This window comes from Phlebotomus argentipes, unplaced genomic scaffold (assembly GCF_947086385.1).
Source record: "Phlebotomus argentipes unplaced genomic scaffold, Phlebotomus argentipes genome assembly contig_5, whole genome shotgun sequence".
NCBI lineage: Eukaryota > Metazoa > Arthropoda > Insecta > Diptera > Psychodidae > Phlebotomus > Phlebotomus argentipes.
Window position 1 is genome coordinate 10,793,083 of NW_026776165.1, and position 18,717 is coordinate 10,811,799.

The 18,717-nt window shown below is 39.9% G+C and overlaps 1 protein-coding gene across 1 annotated transcript in view; it reads left to right on the forward strand.

Annotated features, from left to right (window-relative positions):
• Positions 1 to 12,484: 12,484 nt before the first annotated feature.
• LOC132255406 (A disintegrin and metalloproteinase with thrombospondin motifs like) overlaps positions 12,485 to 18,717 on the forward strand; it is a 37,108-nt gene continuing 30,875 nt past the window's right edge. The window contains exon 1 of the mRNA XM_059751414.1: positions 12,485 to 12,817. Within this exon, the coding sequence (XP_059607397.1) occupies positions 12,793 to 12,817 (25 nt within the window). The 5' untranslated portion in view covers positions 12,485 to 12,792. The remainder of the gene's footprint in view (positions 12,818 to 18,717) is intronic.

The window sequence follows — 18,717 nt, forward strand, 5'->3', positions numbered from 1 at the left end:
CTCACTTCCGCAACAAACTATTGTTTAACGCCGCGCAGAACTTGGAAACATCGCGCGATATCGAATGAAAAAGGCAAGAAGAAGTAAATCAATTATGCAATTATTCTTTTTGCCAGTCTGTTTTTGTTTTTCTTTTTTTCTTCTTCTTATTCAAGAGGGTGGAGATAAAGCTGTGCGAAATCAATTACACTCGGTGTAAATGCTAATGACGCTCTCACCTAATTATGATTATTTAAATGGATTTTAATAAATTGACTATTAAGTTTCGGAAAGGTTGCATCACGGCGCTTATTTAAAGGTACAGCGAGGAAATTATTACACTGGTCGGCATAATATGCATTATACAAGACGAAAAAATCCACTTAGCGTGCTTTATTGTGGTATTTTCCATGTCCGACCGAAAGTGTTGATCTATCGTGGGCGCGATCGCTTTCGCACTGGAGGATACTTTACCTGTCAGTTCTCTCGATGGCTCGCCGTGTGGCAACAATATTTGGACAAGAAGTCAATTTGGACAGTTGAAAGGAAGACGGTAATTGATTTTTTGGGGTCAGTTCAACAAACTCTAGTCCTAGCGCACTTCTTCTCATTTAGAATTTACAAAAACAGGCACTTTTCATAACTGTAAAAAGTGTTATTGACATTTGGAGTTAAAATTAAAAGAACTCGCGTGTTTTCTGACTAATTAATACGACTTGAAGTTCAAAAGAAAGCCTAATCGATCGTTGAAAGAGTACTGCATCGTAGAATATTTCAAATGAGGTCGGAAAGGGCGGGGCTTGTCCATGGGCGTGGCTTAGAGAAATTAATTATCCCTCGTTTGTCGTATAAACAAACAACCAAAGGCAAAAAATACCCCCAAAAAAACAATTGTAAAAATGTTTACCAACCTCCAAAGGGTTAAATCGAGAAGATTGAGTAGTTTAACCTCAAAGGTTTCACGCTTTAGTCAATGCGGAGTATTAAATCATTACAACTTTGATTGATAGCAAATGATCATTCTACGTACACTGGTCAAATTCAATCGTCCAGTCAATGAAACTCCCTCAATTTGGACAAAACCTTGCCCGAGGCGACAACAAGTGTTTGTTCGCGTCTGGCTTACAATTGCAAGAGAGCGGAAAGATCCTTCTGACTTCCACATTCTCAGATCTTCCCAAGCGAGTTGAAGTGCTCAGCATTGACCCTTTCCCACCAACTTTGATTGGAATTAATATTGCCGATGCTGAGTGAATCGATCATCGCGGCAGAAAAAAGTCTCCGGTTGTCATTCATGCCTTTTAGCACACACAGCTTGAGCATCAAGTGAAAATCTAAGGCTTTTGTGTGCGCATCGCGTAAATCATGAAATGTGTCTGCAATTTGAGCGCGCGGTGAAAAGCTGCTGTACTCGAGGCGATCGGAAGGAGTCGATTATCACGGTAATTTAATTAACGAGAATACTCAATTAATTGATATGACAAAGTCTGGCCACAAGGCGAGGTGTCAAGAATCCGCCAGTTCACGGCTGCCCACCGACAATGTGTCAATATTGACTCACCTGCAAATGCAAACTCAGCATTTTTAATCACCTGCCGCGATAGTTATCTTTTTGGCGGGCGCAAAAAGCGCCGAGAATCTTTCCAAGATGAGCGAGTTCAATGGACATTGAAGCTCAGTTATTGCGCGCGTCTCGAGTGCACTGAGCGAGGCTGAAGCCCAAAGTGACTCACCTTCTGAGCCAAAGTCCCGGGCCTCTAATTGCGTGGAATCTGGCCTGCAGGAGTGCGAATGGTTCGAGCAAATATTTGGCACTGGCATTAGCGCACAAGATGGCGAAAGAATTGCTCGTGGCTGGGAAAGATTCTCTGTTTGCCAAAGGTGAGCATCAATTGTGGCCAAAAAACAAGAGGATGGACAAATATTTGGTCACATTAATTTAGGTCACATGTGCCGATTTGCGCGTGGAATAAACAACGTCCCGCAAAAAGCTTAAAAAATCGTCCAGAGCTTTGAACTTTGAAATGATGATCAGTACAAGAGTCGTTGCTACATTACAGATTCTGTGTTTCAATTCGTAAAAGCTATAAATTTAGGTTGGAACTTAGGAAATAGAATTAAAGAGTACTTCTAAATGCAATTAGTTTCTCTGGAAAACATCAAGGAACGTCCGGAAACACATAACCTCAATCTATTGCATTGAAATCTGGCGCTAATGAATTTTCACGAGACGAAATATATTAATTGACTTCAGGCGCCAATATTTGAAACCTTTCAGGTCTCGCAGGGAATAAATTCACCACTTTCGTAAGTGTTATGAATTCATAACTGGGACAGTTTATTTAGAATGTCATGAAATTAAAGTAACAACGACGCTTAGTAATTTTTTGGGTCTGAACAAAGCATGATTCCAATCTTTTGCGAAAGAAGAAAATAATCCGCTTTTCTGCGAACGACTTCCGCACGCAATTCACTTAAGAAGCTCCCCAATAAAGCATAATAACAATAAGACCACAAAGTCTGATTGTAAAATTATCAATTAAATCTCTCTTTCCCCGCTTTTGCTTATGGTCTCTTTTCTCGTGGAATTCCGTGGAAGTTGTTGTAAGTTGGGGAGTTGGAGATTAGGCTGCGATTTTGCTGTGTGGTTACCTAAAACTTCCTGATGTATATCATTAGCTCACTTTCAATGGCCGCGGCCGAAATGGAATGCAGTGCGCGGCTGCAGCCGGAGAGATGTGAAAATTGTGTGCACCTTCGACGTTCCACCTCTGAAATGTTGCATTGCATAAGACATTTGCCAAGAAACTGCGCGATTTCCATTCCCTCAACTTCCGAAATAAATAAGTTAATTATCTCTCTTTTCCCGGCTCTTTCCTCATCTCAACCTTTTTTCCGAGCACTTTTGCGTCCGATTTTTTTATAATCTCTCTCTCTCTCTCTTGTTTCTGTTGCCATTTCAATTTGCCACAATATTGCATCACATGAAAACTAATTGTTACACACAAACGGTGAGCAATGGAGTGGCATCAACTGAATGGAACAGACATGAAACAAATACGCGAATATTTCCCATTTTGCACCACTTCTTTCGCCTGTTCGCGCTCCTGCTTTCTGGCCACATTCTCCAGGCCACTCGATAATGCATACTTGCCAATAATTATTATTATTGTGTGGAAGAAATGAAAAGTGGCGCGCAATGCTGAGACTTTTATTAGTCTCGCAATATGTGTTGTTTCCTTATCGTCAGACATGGAAATGAACACATATTTATCAAAGGAATTCGCCGATCAGATCTCGTAATGAAAGAAATTGGAGCAGAGCAAAGCAGCAGAGAAGCTCTCGTGATTCAGGAAAGTTCCAGGCCACCAGAGTGTCTGGAAAATTTGCCAGCATCATTATCTCAGGACAGACGTAAGAGTAATGATATCACTTAACGCGTCCAGCAGCAATTAAACCCGCAAATTTGTCACAAGGTGAGACAAATTAACAGCGGATCAGAACAAAAAGATCTCCTCTTTTCGACCATTTCTTCTGCGAATGGCCAAACGATTCTATGATATCACTGCAGCTGGTGATAAGTGATTGACAAAAAGGCCCTAATTTGCTGTGAGAATTGGCATTTTCTGCAATATCAATTAGCATTTCGGTGCGCACGCAAAATGAAAAAAAAAATCAATGTGAGGCATTTGCTATTCAACAATTGAACTGTTAGTGCAGAAAAAGACTCTCTCGATGTTATAGCGTAATAATTAATTCGCAGAGATGATATAAGAGAGGAAGTGAAAAATTGATAGAAATTCTCAGCCCAAGAAGTGAAGAAAAACACATTCGCGAGTAAACTATTCAACACCAAAATGCCACAGAAACACGCACTTTTTATCCATTTTGCATCACTTTTTCCAATGTAATGTGTTTGCCTTCTACTTTTTTTTCTCTCTGTCTCTCTCTTCATTGTAGAAGAACATTGCATAATTTCAAACATAGAGATATTCAATTTAATGTAAGAATGGTTAAGACTCACTTCCGACTTGCTGTCATGACAACATCCTATTAATCATTTTCATCTCGTTTATTTTGATGGATTTTATGTAACTCAGCACCGTGTTGGTAATGGCAAAGCTGGCAAGAGATTTGTTGAGAAGAGATAATTGACTATCAAATTGTTATAAATTGTTGTAGGCACGAGATAAGAAGCATTTACCAGACATTTCATCATGCTATACAATCTATTTGCAGCGAGAAAAAAGAAGGCGGAGCATTCTAGTGGGCGGGGCTTCTAGAATTATCACATAATACTGGATAAATGTCTCAGAAGTGCACTTTGTGTTAAACTTACGTTCTTGGTGTCTTCGGAAGACTTTAACAGCATGAAAGTACCTTTCAAAATCAGGCAATATCGCCACAACCGATTTAGAATTGCGTCTTTGGCAGCTATTTGAATATAACACTTGTATTCTTTGTGTTGTTCGCCATTCTCTCAATACAGACGCCCATTTGTCTCCTGCCACTGTTTAGGACACTGAAAAATGGAATTTACCAGTTGATGATGTTGCACAAAATGTCGTGAAAAGTTCCCACACGCGAGCTTTTCACGTGAAGAAATTAATATCGGAATCACCAGGTGACTTTTGGACGATTAACATGATTTATTCCGCGCCCTGTCCACCGACCATTCCGACTCACAGCTGGACACTCCCCAAGAATAATCTCTGCATCTCGTGAATTGGGCAAAAAAAAGCAGCAAGAGAGAGAGAGAGGTCTAAAGATGGGTCGATGACCATTTTTGTGTGCATCGCACGTCTTTGTGGCCTGTGTGTTCTTGTCTTGCACGTTGAACTTTCGCTGGAGGTGGAATTCTCATTTGATAAATAATGAAACTAAGTGAATTTCCTCGTTTACTTTGGTCTGCCATTGCAACACAAGAGCTTGAGGAGGAATTTATGTGACAGACCCTTGATTTACAGTTTGAAAATCACTTCAGAGACTTTATTATTGCCATATTTGGTGCAATTTCTGCTCAAGAAATAGAGTTTTTGTATGACATTTGCTAGCAGAGTTTTACTGCCGAATTATTTGCTTAGTAGAACAAGAATTGATTTATTGATCAAACACGATCAACTGGATGAGCACTTCGGGAATCTTCTGGCAACAGGTTGAAGCTTATTTCTTAGTCGATGGACGGGAAACGCCCACACTTTCAGACATAAGAATGCCAAAAATCTCACTCAAGTCCAGTTCTCCATCCTCGTTTTGCCCTCTTCGACTTCCTGTCTCAGAACTTTTCCCATAAATTTTGGACTTAGCCGAAAAAAAAACGCGCCTGATTTCCCCATATTTCACGTCAATTTCAGTTCCATCTGCTGAAAAAGAGTCTTAAGCACGCAAAGGTACTTTGCGCCATAAATCTGATGCTCTTCGTGTGATTTCTTGCACTGAGGATGGGTAAATTTATGAATGAAATTAAAGAGAACAGACGCTTGGAGAGTGAAAAAGGTCCCAAGAGATTGAATTCAATTAAATAAATAATTAATGGATCCGATTAGTGTTATAGCCGGTATGTCTGGCGATTTTTGCGTTTTCTCTCCTCAGTCATTCAAATAAGGCAGAAGCGCGACTAACAAAATTTAAATCACCATGCCGACGATGTGAAGAGAGACATCGTGATTCTCTTGCTTTCCGCGCAGTAGAAGACTGAAGTCACGAGTTAAGCTACAGAGATATCGAAACAAAGGGATTCTAGGTAAGTTTGTCTTTATATTTAGACCGCGCCCACTTGCAAGCCACGCCCATTTACACACGATGTCCGCTGGAAAATGCTCTTAATTTCATACTTTTTAACATTCAATAGGCATTAATAGCATCTCATGCCTTGTTTGATTGCAATAGCTGTTCGTTCAGTCAATCACATCACGTCAAAAAGAGTTAATTTGCATGAGAGAAAAAGACTGAGAGGCAAATCTTGTGAATTTGGTTTCATCATATCGTCTTAAAAAGGTGCTAATTTGAATAAAAGCAAATTTATTCCTTATTCTTATCCCCCAAAACACTCTCTCAAGAAACAAAAAAGCGATAGAGAAAAGGTCAGATGGCCAAAGAAGGTTTCAAGTAACAAAATCCACGTGCACTTGACATTCGCCACAGTGAATCAATCAAGCAAATTGCTGGGAGGTTCTGTTTCATTCAGAAGAACACTCTTTTTTTCCTCTCGTGCACCACGAAGAAAGGTGAAAATGCCAATGGCCCGATATAAAAGTTTACGAGCTCGCAGTGTTAAATGCTATGAATAGCAGCCATAATTGCGCGAGAAAGAATCTCAGGATGAAAAATCATCGGGGCTTTTTTTTGGGGGGCTGGCGAGAAGAGAATATTTCATGCTTTCGGCGATTTTTCGGGCTGGTTTGCTGATGGCGCGATGATTATATTCAACCGCAAGAGTTGGGAAAATCAAGAAATTCTGGAAATCTTATGCAAATTCCCATGTCCCGGCCACTTTCGGCGGATTAACCGCAAAAGTGGTGAGATATTGTCTGAGGAGACGAGAAGAACAGGTGTGCCTCTCTCGCCAAGAAACCGTCGCGATTCCGAGTCGGCAAAGTGAACGACATTGACAAGAGAAAAGACTCCACATTAATATTGATGTGAAGCACTTGAGAATTGGCTGATATCTGCGCATCACGACAATGAAAACACCAAAACTTATTAAGTGAGATGGAGAAACAATATAATGAGATACAAAGAATAAATTAATAATGTGTATAATTAATCCCAAAACCACCGAAAACTCGCTCCTCATCGCCTAATTTATTGGGAAGATTTTTCACTTTTTTATGCTTATAGTTATTTTCGATCTCGCACTGGAAATCCGTGATTTCCCAAAAAATTGTTGCGGTTTCAAGTGAAGTGTCTTTGAATGTGTGAAGAGAGACAATTAATTTGATATTCATGGCGTTATCAAAAAGTCAAGAAGTCAAAAATAGAATTATTCCTAAGATTCGGTCACAAAGTTGTTTTCAATCGCTTTGTCGCTTCTTCAAGACTACTCCCTAAAATCACGTGATAATCTTGGTCTAGTATTTTATGCTGTAAACGAGTTTTAATATGGCCGAGAGCGAAGGAAGTGTTTTCTCAGATGTAAAATATTGTTAACTTCCGACAAAAGTGAAATATAATATTTTTTTCATAAGACAAAACACGCGTTATTTTCACGAATTTTGTGGAAATTAGTCACATTTGCAAATGTAATTAAAGAACATCATAACTTGTCTTTTGTTTATTCTTCATGGATGCAAAAATCTACGAAGAGAACTTTAAATCCTTCCTGATATGGAGGCCAAGTAACCTTTGTTCGTTACAACAGAAATTCAATGGAAATTTCCACTGCGAAGAGACACATAAATTCGGCATTTAGAATGTCTCTTGAATGAATTTCTTCGGCCGAGAGACTAATCTGGGAGTTCATACAATAAATTTCCATTGGTTAGCAAATGACCAATTTTCGGCCAGTTTGTCCGACACGTAATTGAGGCACGCGTTGTGACTTGGACAAAAACGAGAGCGCGCGAATCCTTCGAGAGAACCACTTAAGCCGCAAATGGACAAAACAAATTAAGTCACTCTCGCGAATAATTTAGCCTTTAGCCGTGAATGGGTTTGGCTCACGATGGGGCCTGAAAATCACACAAATTATGTCGATCAAATGGGGAAGCTTTGGGCATCAAAAAAAACCGGCTCTTTTGCGATAGCAAAAAGGCAGATCACATGAATTGATTGCAGGTGAGCGACGCGCCGAGAATGAGATGAATCACACAGGTATGGGAGATTAATCGATTTATGCCAAGCTCGTCGACAAAGAGTCTGTTATGCTGGCCGTGAGAAGGCGCGCTCTTCGCGTGGCACGGATGATGTCCTTACATGGCATAATCTCGCAAAGCTGTGCAAAGCTCTTCCTCTTGCGCGAGAGCATAACTCCGCACACACAAATCGGAATATTTGCCCACCGGAGCCACTAATTGTATGCAAATACACATCGAGTGGATTCTGATTGCTTTGCGAGCAAAATTGTCTGATCAAATAGCGTGGAAATAAATCCAAAAAATCACTCACAACTCCTCCCAACCTTGACCTCTAACTCTGCGTTTTCCCAAAAAAGTAACACTCTTCTTCCAAAAAAAAACCCAGAGCGAGAGAGAGAGAGAGAAAATCACCAACGACGACACAGTATTAAAAATTATTGGCCGAAAACTCGAAATTTATTCATAATCACTTTGGGAGAATTCATTGGAAATTTTTGGTGTGAAATCGTTCTCTCTCGCCAAGTGCTGATATTGCGGCTTTTCACGGAGTCTCTCAGAGTCAAATTGCGATGGATTTCCAGGAGAATGATTTTCTTAAAGGGGAAAATATTTTGTGAATTCAAACATATTCAATTATTTGAATTATGTCAAATAAATATTAAAATACTCAACAAATTTTATTTTATGCAAGTTGCAGTTGGTATAATTATCTATTGAGAGGCGTTTTAACCTCCTGCATTAGTCAATTGTTAAAATTATGCCACAAAAAATAGGTAAAAATGAAAATGTGTGAAAAAAATTGTCACCTTGATTGTCACAAACTGAATTCGAACTCGCTGCATTTAGGAAACACCATCGAAACTTCTACATACCTTTCACCTGCTGCCCTCTGGCGGAAATATGTGACAAAAAATTTGATACTTTAATATTTTACTAAAAATATTAAATTTTTGAATATTTTGTAACTTTACTTGAGAAAATAGATTCATTTTCTTGTATACTTTTTATTCAATACTTAAATTTTTGAATGAGTTGTTTGATTCCTAAAACATCAACTCTTTACTTCCCCCTTGGATTTTCTCCTTGACATCCAACATTGTTGTTGCTGTGTTTGCATGCCAAAATCCCAAGTGTGCGCAAGTGATAATATTTGAGTCACGTGTTACCTTGCAGAGAGACTCTCTGAAAGTCTGATGTTTGCAAATATACTTCCAGCTAATCACAAAATATTGTGTATATTAATTGTACACATAAATGGAAGTGCAATTATGAGTTGAGTGGGATGTTTAATTGCAATTTATTAGAATCAATGCTACAACAATTAAGATAGAACTCTTCCTAATCTCCAAATGGAGAAGCAACACGAAAAACAGCGCAGAGTTAATTGACAATAGATGTGATCTTGTTTTTGCACGCGGTTTCCTTGTGGTTTTTCCGCCGCGAGATGCATCGCGGGCATCATGCGAACACAAACTTTAAGAGATGCAGTATGTGTGTGTGTGTTTTTTTTCTACACAACGACCTCAACCTTCGATAACAAAGCAATTTCAGACTCTCATTGCATTGAGAAAATCACTTGCGCGCGACAATACAAACGGATAATTGTCCATTTCTTTTCCGTGGCGCAGCCAACAATTAATGGCATTTCACTTTGGACAGTTTTGCCCGTCTTTTCACCACTCAATCAACCATTGAGTTGATACTTTCTTCAGCAAATCACACAATTTGGCCATTTTACTCACTCGCCACCGGTGTCAGAAGTGGGATGTGTCACAGATTTTCTCTCAGTGCTGCTGAGTGACTTTTGTGAATGAAATCTCCCACTGACGCCCATTTCTTCGCGGCTATTTTGCCAGAAAAAAAAATCACCTCCAGTGCTGTTAGAATATTCTATTGTGTGATGTGATTTCATAACACCGCGCTGACGGTTTTTGTGCTAAGTAATTGAGAAAACATCATATGGACGAAAGACATCAACGCGAAAGACAGCGAACCCTGCAAAAGCCACTAAAAGCTCATCGACTGGCGTCACAAATATGGCGCGAACGGCCGCAAAAATTGTCAGATGGGTGGCAAATATTGTTCTACTCAATTACTGATTCATGATCGCACCGGGAATCGACCGGAAGCCACAGAAGACGCAAAACATTCCCAAGAAGTGCCATCAGCGTGACCAAAAGTCCAAAGAATCTCTTCGCATTTGTCTCTCTTCATGGGCGAAAATAATTCCCAGAATATCAATCATATAGAAATTTGTTTATTCACCAATTTAAGAACCACTTTCAGACGAACTGGCGTCTTTATGGATGTTTTATTATCGCCTCGCGTGTTCTTTGCCCAAAAAATCCATGCCAAGATGCGGAGAAAGACGCTTTATCTGATCTTCCACAAATAATCTTTAACGATGGGGAGTAAAACGGACTAAAAAATACCCCGAGAAAAATATGAGTGATTAATAACTTTCGAGGAATCACCTTAAAAACAATCAAGAATCGTCAATGATTTTCCCACCTGAATCGCACACATTTCCCTGTGAGTAATTCAATCAATTTCACAATTGCAAAATTCAAGGGGCATTTAATCTTCGCTCAACCCAAATTTTTGTCTCAGTGAAAGTGCAAGACAACAAGAGAGTGTCTTGTTAGGAAATTTAGGAAAAACTCGCACATTTATATAATTCCACAGCCAACAATGAAGTCATTTGAGGAAATTTTCAAATCAATGGACTTCTTGTATCCGATGTTTTGGGTGGGTTTCGAGAGGGTGTTCAATTTCCCCTTCATTGGACAATCATCCAGCGATTGTGTGATTATTCAAACACTTCATTGGATAATAACGAGAATATCTTACGTGATCTTTCTGGTGCGAATTTTCACAAGAATCGCCGCGATAGGAAATGTTACTCTTGAGTGGCCCGCGGAGGCAGAAAAAATCGACATAAAGAAGTAAAAGGGGCTACTCGCTGGCTCCACACAGACGGTTTTAGCCGATTGGGCGACTCAGGAAAGAAAGGGTATTCGAAGTACTTGGGAACTCTGTTAAGAACAAGACATAGGTTAATCTCTCAGTGAAGTAAAATACAAGTCAGTCAGAGGAAGCTTTCCTCCTTCTGAGGAACAACCTGTTCATCGCCAGCACAGCTAACAAAACGGATAAAAGTTACGAACGAAGAATGAAGTCCAACGCACCAAACAACAGAACAAAGAACAGAGAATGCAGAAAATCGGAAGAGAAAAAGAAACAGAGAAGACGTGTTACAAAATAAGAGAAAAACTTGAAGACGAAGCAAACAACAAAGAACAGATGTAGTTTCAACGACGTGAACAGTAGCAGAAAGTCTTTTTTTTGCAAGAACCAAACTGGAAACCAACTGAAAAAACTTCAAGAAGCTTTTCTGCGAGAAGAAAGCGTCTCTTCGAATGAAAATTACACTATAATTTCAAAGAATTTCAATGTCAGTTATAGGCTGTAAGTTAGGTCAAAGTTCAGCTTAGATTTGTCTTTCAGACTTTCATTGAAAGCTTCACAAAATATCGTCTAATTGGTCCCGATTTTAGCTTCAAGACCCCGCAAAGAAGCTGAAGTGAGAAAGATTAATAATATTAGCAAGAAAAATACTAACTCAAGAGCGAGCAGCCCCTCGTGCATCACATTTTCCTCTCACACCAGCCACACGAGCCGCCAGTGTTGGTTTAGTGTGAACCCTGTTTGGTTAAAATGGTAAATTGGCTCCAAGAGTGGGAATCGACGCGATGCCCCACTCCTGTGATTGTTGTTCCCCTGCCACCAACCTTAAGAAATACCTTGCAATTCTTAAGTTTTCAATTTAGTCTATGCCGACCTCTGCACGAAGACGGTCTCTTCGTGTTTCGTGTTGCTCTTTTTTTCTCCCCAAAATAAAACATCACTAAACATTATTATTATATCTTCTATTTTTTTTCGGTGAAACGCGCGAGAGTTTCGTTTTCTTAGCGAGAAAGGAAAAAAAAATATATAATATCACAAAACATCATTTTTTTCATATTTTTCGCCACTTTGTCTCAAGAAGCGTTGAGATTTGAATTGTGAGCGATTTTCTATCATCGCGAGTGCGCGCAAACTTCCAGACTTTCCCGGGCATCGGAAAAGAGTGAAATTGCAAGTGGATTTTTCTTCTTGGGAAGGACACAGAGAAGATTTCTGCAGAAAGCTTCTGTGGACGCACGAGTATTTTGTGAATGTGCATTTTTCCAGCTCTCTGACTCGACGGGAAAAGTTGAAGAGAGGCAAGAGAGTTTGTGTGCTAACTGAATGCTAATTTGGACTTGTGTGTGCATTTTTTTTCACCTCAACACTTTCTGACTTCGATAGAGTGAGAATCGCTGGACTCTTGTGCCAATCTCAAGAACGATCTTGAAGTTGTGGAGTCTCTGAGATTACAATATCCGTGTGTATTTGATCAATTACCCAGAGGACACAAGAGGCGAAAGGTGGGAAAAAAAGTTGATTGTAGCTTTCAAATACAGCTGAAGCAGAGTTGAAACATTGACGCTTGTGTTGGTGCCTTGAAAATCCCATCCACAAATGTATAGAGTTCACAATATCGTTCGAGAGAAAGTGAATTTTCATATCAGACACGTATAGAGGTGGATTTTTATACGGTGCCCGAATACAAGAAAAAGCCACCTCACAACTGCAAATGCCAAGACTTGTGCCTTTTCTTTCACAACACACTCTTTAAGAGTCATATATCCAATACCATTAACACCACAACAATCGTATACACTTGTGAGGTTTTTTCCCCCCGGACAAACTTGCCTAAACACTCTTCAATTCCTTCTCCAAATAACACTCGGTGTGCGCGCGCTTGGAAAAACTCTTGTGCGTGAAAAACTCTTGCTCTAGACCCCAGCAAAAGACAGGGTTTTTCTGTCGCCCGATCAAAACAAAAAGAGCCCCCCACAATAAGGCCAAGGATTGAATCATCGCAAGATCTCCTGAATGGATGCAGTTTCGGGATTTTCAGTGGCTTAATTAAATGACAAAGTTAACCAGTTGCAAAGGTAAGATTCACACATGCATTATTCAGAAATGATTTCGCGAGCAATTCCCGCGGGATTGATTACAATTGGAGATTTATTCATAAGACGACCATCAGAGAGAGAGTGTCGCAAAAGGAGGCTTTTTGCCACCACAATTTATAACCCTTGAGGCTCAAGTTTCCGGGTAGATCGCGAAAAACTGCGCGCGCACTTAAAGCTTTTAGCCAAGAAGAGTCATTATCGTAAAATCTCCATTTCGAACAATTTCCTTACTATGCGCGCAAGTCAAAAAGTCGTGGCTCTTTATCATGTGATCTTGAGCGCGATCTTATTGTGATTTGACAGAAGTTCACGCGATCTTCACTGGTTCGATAGTGATCTCAATTGAGAAAATTAATTATAGTGACATATTGCAGAGATCGCGCTCATTTCACCCTGAATCTTCTTAGACACTCTCAAAAATAAAAAAGAGGCTCTGAGCTGATGACTTGGCGATCGCATAAAATTAAAACAGCGCGCAGAGATATGAAGAAATCACGATCGCTGAAGATCACTTTCGATCTTGTTGGATGAGAGAAAATTGACTGAGTGCCAGTGACATCGAATGCTTGCAAAACATCTGAGGATTATAGTTTTTTTCCCCTCCCATTTCTTAATCTCGCCAACTATCTCGATCGAGGGTCAGCATAATGAACTTCTTTCGCCGCAGAGATGCACGCATTTTCGGTGCGGTGTTGAGAGGCGTGAGAGAGAGAGAAGAAGAAAAGACGATCATTCTTGCGAAGTTGAATTTTATGAAAATTGATCAATTGAAATCGCGTCGCGCGATTGAAAATTTATATGAATATGTGAAACTCTTTTGCACACACCAGAGATGAAAGAGAAATGAGAACCATCGCGTCGCGAGTTGAGATATTTAAAAGCCAAACATGAGAAACACGTTTCGCATTCAAAATTATGCAATCTGGACTCTGGGTCTGCAAGTCGTGATCTCACTTCTGTCGCTCCTTTTTGCATACATGCTTTTGGCGTCTGGTTTGGCTTCGGAGAGATTTCATCGTGCATTCGGGCAAAAACAGTCCCAACTGGCGCCATTTCTTCGCTCTCGCGGGCTCCAATTTATGTTGTCCAGTTGGGGATGGAGGAAATGTGCATTGGCAATATTTGCACGTGCCGTGAGACGAGAAAAATTGCTGATTAACTCGATACTCCAGTTTAAGAGGTGCGAGCTCGCGCGCGCGCGCAGCAATATGGACAGAGACACGAAAGTTTGGGCGTTTGACCAAATCACTGCCCTTTATGGGGCAAGAAATTTTGAGGAGAGATCGCGAATTGGACACACTTTTACAAAATTATCCAATAAACTCTGGTCATTTGACGAAATTTGGCTGCTTAAAGAGCGAAAATAAGTTGTTAAATTCCACCTCAAAAGTGGGCTGAAAGTCTGTCGCTCTCAATTACCTGGAAAAATACTTTTCCGCCAGTCTTCCTTTGATCATTCATGAAAATACGCACTTAAGTGCCTCATTTCGATTGACTCACATTTCGCAGAAAAGCCAATAATGAATTGAATACAAGAAATTAAAAAAAAAACATTCGCCGCAATTAAGTGTTAAGCGTGAAACGCTCAAGGAATCATCAAATCGAGATGCATCAAAAGATGATCTCTTGGCTGACATTAATCACGATCGATGCGATCGAGGGTGAGAAAGCACTCATGACACTTCCCAAGAAATCCTCCCAGGAAGGGCAAGTGAAACATGATTAATTGCACTTATTAATCTCTCAGAAGGTTTCAACCTTCGTCATCACAAATTGTACTCTATGATTAGATAGAGTCTCTGGCCAGAGATTATCACCCAGATTGGAAAAAGACGAGCGCTCTCAGCCACCAAAGAGGATACATTTTATACACATTATTCCCAATGTGTGTACATTATGCCAATCCGCAATCGAGTATCAATGGAGTTGACGATGAATATTGAATAATTTTTACTACATAAGAAGTGACAGAACGGAATACATTAAAACAAGAAGAGAAGAAGCATTGATGTCATTTCTTGTTAGGTAATAAAGAAGAAAACCTGTGTGGTATTTTTAATTCTTCACATTACATCACGGGTAAATAAGAAGAAATTAGCAAAACCATTCTCTCAATGATGGATTCATCGTGTGAGAAAGAGTATCACGATTTGGGTGTATTGTGACAAAGTGGGAAAGGCTGCGTTATTGATGATCTTTCGCTATGTGATTTCGAAGGTGGCTTTTTGGAAGAAACACACCGAGACTGATTGTTCACTCCAAAAACGGTTGTTATTTAGCGGTTGAGCATAGTTTAAAAAAGTACGATTCGTTAGGTAATCGCAAAATGTGCGACATAAGTTTTAAATCTGCTGCCAAAGTCGCAATTTTCACGCGATTTTAAAAATTTTGACCACTTCAGAAAGCTTATTAAATTCTCTAAAACTCCCTCAAAGACATCAAAGACTTAAGTTTAACAGCTCGTGAACTAGCGAGACATTTAAACTCATCACATGACAGAGTCTTGAAGCTCCGCCCACAAGGATGCTCCGCCTTATAGCGTAGCGCCACTGCGGCATTTTTCACAATTTCTCAATTTCCGAGACATAATCGCTATTCACCCTGCAAGATTTTATCGCTCAATTTAAAAATCGTGCCTCTATAAATCATTTCTCTCCCAGCTTGCAATCTCTGAACGAATCAATTGAGTGATTTTCTCATCGAGTCGCACTGTAAATCGAATGCTCCACATTTCGTGATGATAAATTAATATTGCGGCAAGAGGGACATTAGCTCAAATTCGGATTGTCTCAATTAATTGGGTCATATTTGAATATCCACCAGTGTAATTGTGCAAAAATGAGAATTTGTCAACATTGCCGCAGTGTTGCAATCATTTCGGCTGTGATCGATTAATGGGCCCACATTCCAGAGCTTTTCACCCATTGTACTTGGGCATGACGCAGCTGTTCTACATTCGGATAAGAGCCGCGTGCATTTTCTCGAAGAAAAAGAGCGCGCCAAAGCGACGAGTGGGTGTGAATTGGGATGAAGTCGATTGGAAAATATATGCAAATTTTGAGGCAAGACTGTGTGTGTGTGTTTAAAGCGTTTTTGTGCGGCAAGAGTTTGTCTAGCGCAGAGTGTCTGCCGATGACACAATTTTATGATGTGCCTCTATATTTATGGTGTTATAATAAGTTCCATTTGCCTGCATTTAAGTCAGTCGTCAGAGCAACAATAGGCGCTCAATGGCGCAGGAGTTTCACTTTCATTTGAGAATCATGCCCATCGCAAAGACAAATCTCATTTGAAATTGCCTCAATTCATACTCTCCTCTGCATTTTATTGTCTATATCTCTCTCTCTCTCTTCTGCCACTGAGAAAAGTCCGCACAGACACACAACATGCAATGGCAGTTAATTGGCATAAGAGACCTCGAAAGTCGGCGCGCGCACAAATACCGCGAAAATCCACAAAATCACAGAATTTTCTCTTTCAACACCACTGACTTTGACGCGTTCAGCAAAGCAAAACGCGATTCTCCTTTTCACTTCTCTGGCACATGGGCGTTAAGAAAACTCCAAAGTGGCCAGAAGAAAGGGAAAATGGTGACTTGATGTGTTCATTTGCTGTGACCAGAGCGACTTTTCCCCGAAAAAATGTCACTCTTTGCCTTAACGCGATGAATCTCAATGGTCTTAAGTTCGACCGGAACATTGCGATGTTGTTTACTTCCTGCAAATCGAGTCGCGGTGCCACAAATTGCCATGCGAGTTTCCATCGATAAGGTTGAGAAGAGATGACTTGAGTTGAAAGTGAATTTGACTCTCTGTACACATTGGGAGATTACGTGTGTCTATTCAGCGACCTTGATGGTGTGTTTAGTTTCCCAAAAAGGGAACTCTGCGCATGCAATGAAGAGCTCTAAGATGGGCGAAATCTTCAGAATATGTCATAAATTAGCGGAAAAAATCAGTAAAATCCATCAATACAGTGCAAATTACAATGTTTCAGTCCTCAAATTGTGGCTTTTGAAGTGTTGTTGAGCTGGAAAAGCGGCGCTTTCAGTAAGAATTTGAGCGTCATATGCAATAAATTGTTACGTCCAACGCGTTTAGACTACAGATAAATCATCATTACATTAGCATTGTTGTTTAACATTTCAATAAAAATTAATTTAGCCGTCATACTTTCATTTTCTGCACGCAGAATAAGATTCAAAAATATACTTTTTCGCCACCATATTAAATCCCCCCGGAACATTATCAGTCAGTGTGATTTTATGCAATGCCCATAATTAATTTATATAATATTTTTCGGCTCTCGAGCTGAAATAAAGCCTCGAAATTATCCATCTGAAGCCATTCATTAGCCGTGAATAAGTAAATAAATGCACAATAGCTTCAATTACGATGTGGGTTTACGGGAAAAAGTGCATACCTGATCTTTTTTCTTCGTTTTTTGGCCATGCACGTCATTAATAGACTCCACCTGACAATGAGCAATAATAGGAGTTGTGAAATTGTAACACACACAAAAAAAAGAGGAATAATTTATTGACTCTCTAAGAGTCATCAATCTTTGCCATTAATGTTGCATCTTCAAGTACTCTGGCGGAGCCACAAAGATGAAATGTCTTCAGAGCCTTTAATAGTCATTTTTCGGATTGCATCACAAAATGAGCGCGCTAAAGTGGACATAAAAAGTCAACGCGCATTTTTAACATATTGCTATCAACCTTTCCAAATCACTTGTGAACACCGAAAAAGTCTTTCCTAATTGCATTTAATGTGTGAGACGCGCGCGCGATGTTTGAAAAAGAGGTTATGTGGATTGATTTTAACGGCAGAAATGGGTGATTTGCCCACATAAAGGCACAATTATTGCATTTGGAATCAGAGGAGGTGAAGATGTTGAGGAACCCCATTGGCATTATTACAATTTGCCGACTGTATTTCTCCATTCTTCGCTCGATTTCCTGAGTTCCGACGTGCAAAAGTCTCTATTTTATACCATTTCAAATGCTCACACGATCGCATAACAATTGGCCACACAGTTTGATGAGGAAAAATATGATATTCAAGAACAATCCTACAAGGTGTCTTGCGAAATCAATTGCACTGTGCGCGTACGAGAGGCCAGAAAACACACAAAAATATAACAATTGGTCTACAGTTGTTGGGCAAAGACATGGCAGAAAGGCAGCAGCAAAAAAAAAAAAACTATTCGCGACATTACACAATGAATGGATATTCTGCAATCGAGAGAAAATTATAAATTGAAATTGAGACCTTGCTCATAAGCTCTGAATTACTTTCTGATGCCATCGAGATAAGGCTGCCATATTTCATATTTAACCCTTTCTGGCGTGCGCAGAAGCCACGTTGCGAATCTTCCCACAATCATGACACGGGAAGTGAAGCATAAACACTCAAGTGGTGAAACTCTTCCTAACGAGATCTGCTTTATGCGCAGAAGAGGCGCACAAATCTACACACACGGATTATTTTCCGCATTTTTCGGCAAACAATGGCAATCACAGATGGAGATTTTTCGCAATTTTTTCCCCTATCAAGATGCTCAGCGTCAGGACGTGTGATGGATGTGTGTCGGGAAGAGCGCTTGAAGTGCGTCAAGTGTGCAGAACGTCATCGCACAAATCGTGTACGATTTCCAGGCATTGCATTTCAAACACTTTCCCCTTGAGCGGTCAGAGAGAAATACTAATTTGAAAGTCAAGCCGAAGCTAAGAATTCAAATTCTTACGCATTACATCATAATTGATAGTCGCGTAACAGCGCGCGCAATTAAATAATCCAGTTCAGAAATGGACAAATTAATGACACATGTGAGCACATTGCTATTGACAAAGTGTGGTAATTTTTGCCTTTGTTGCC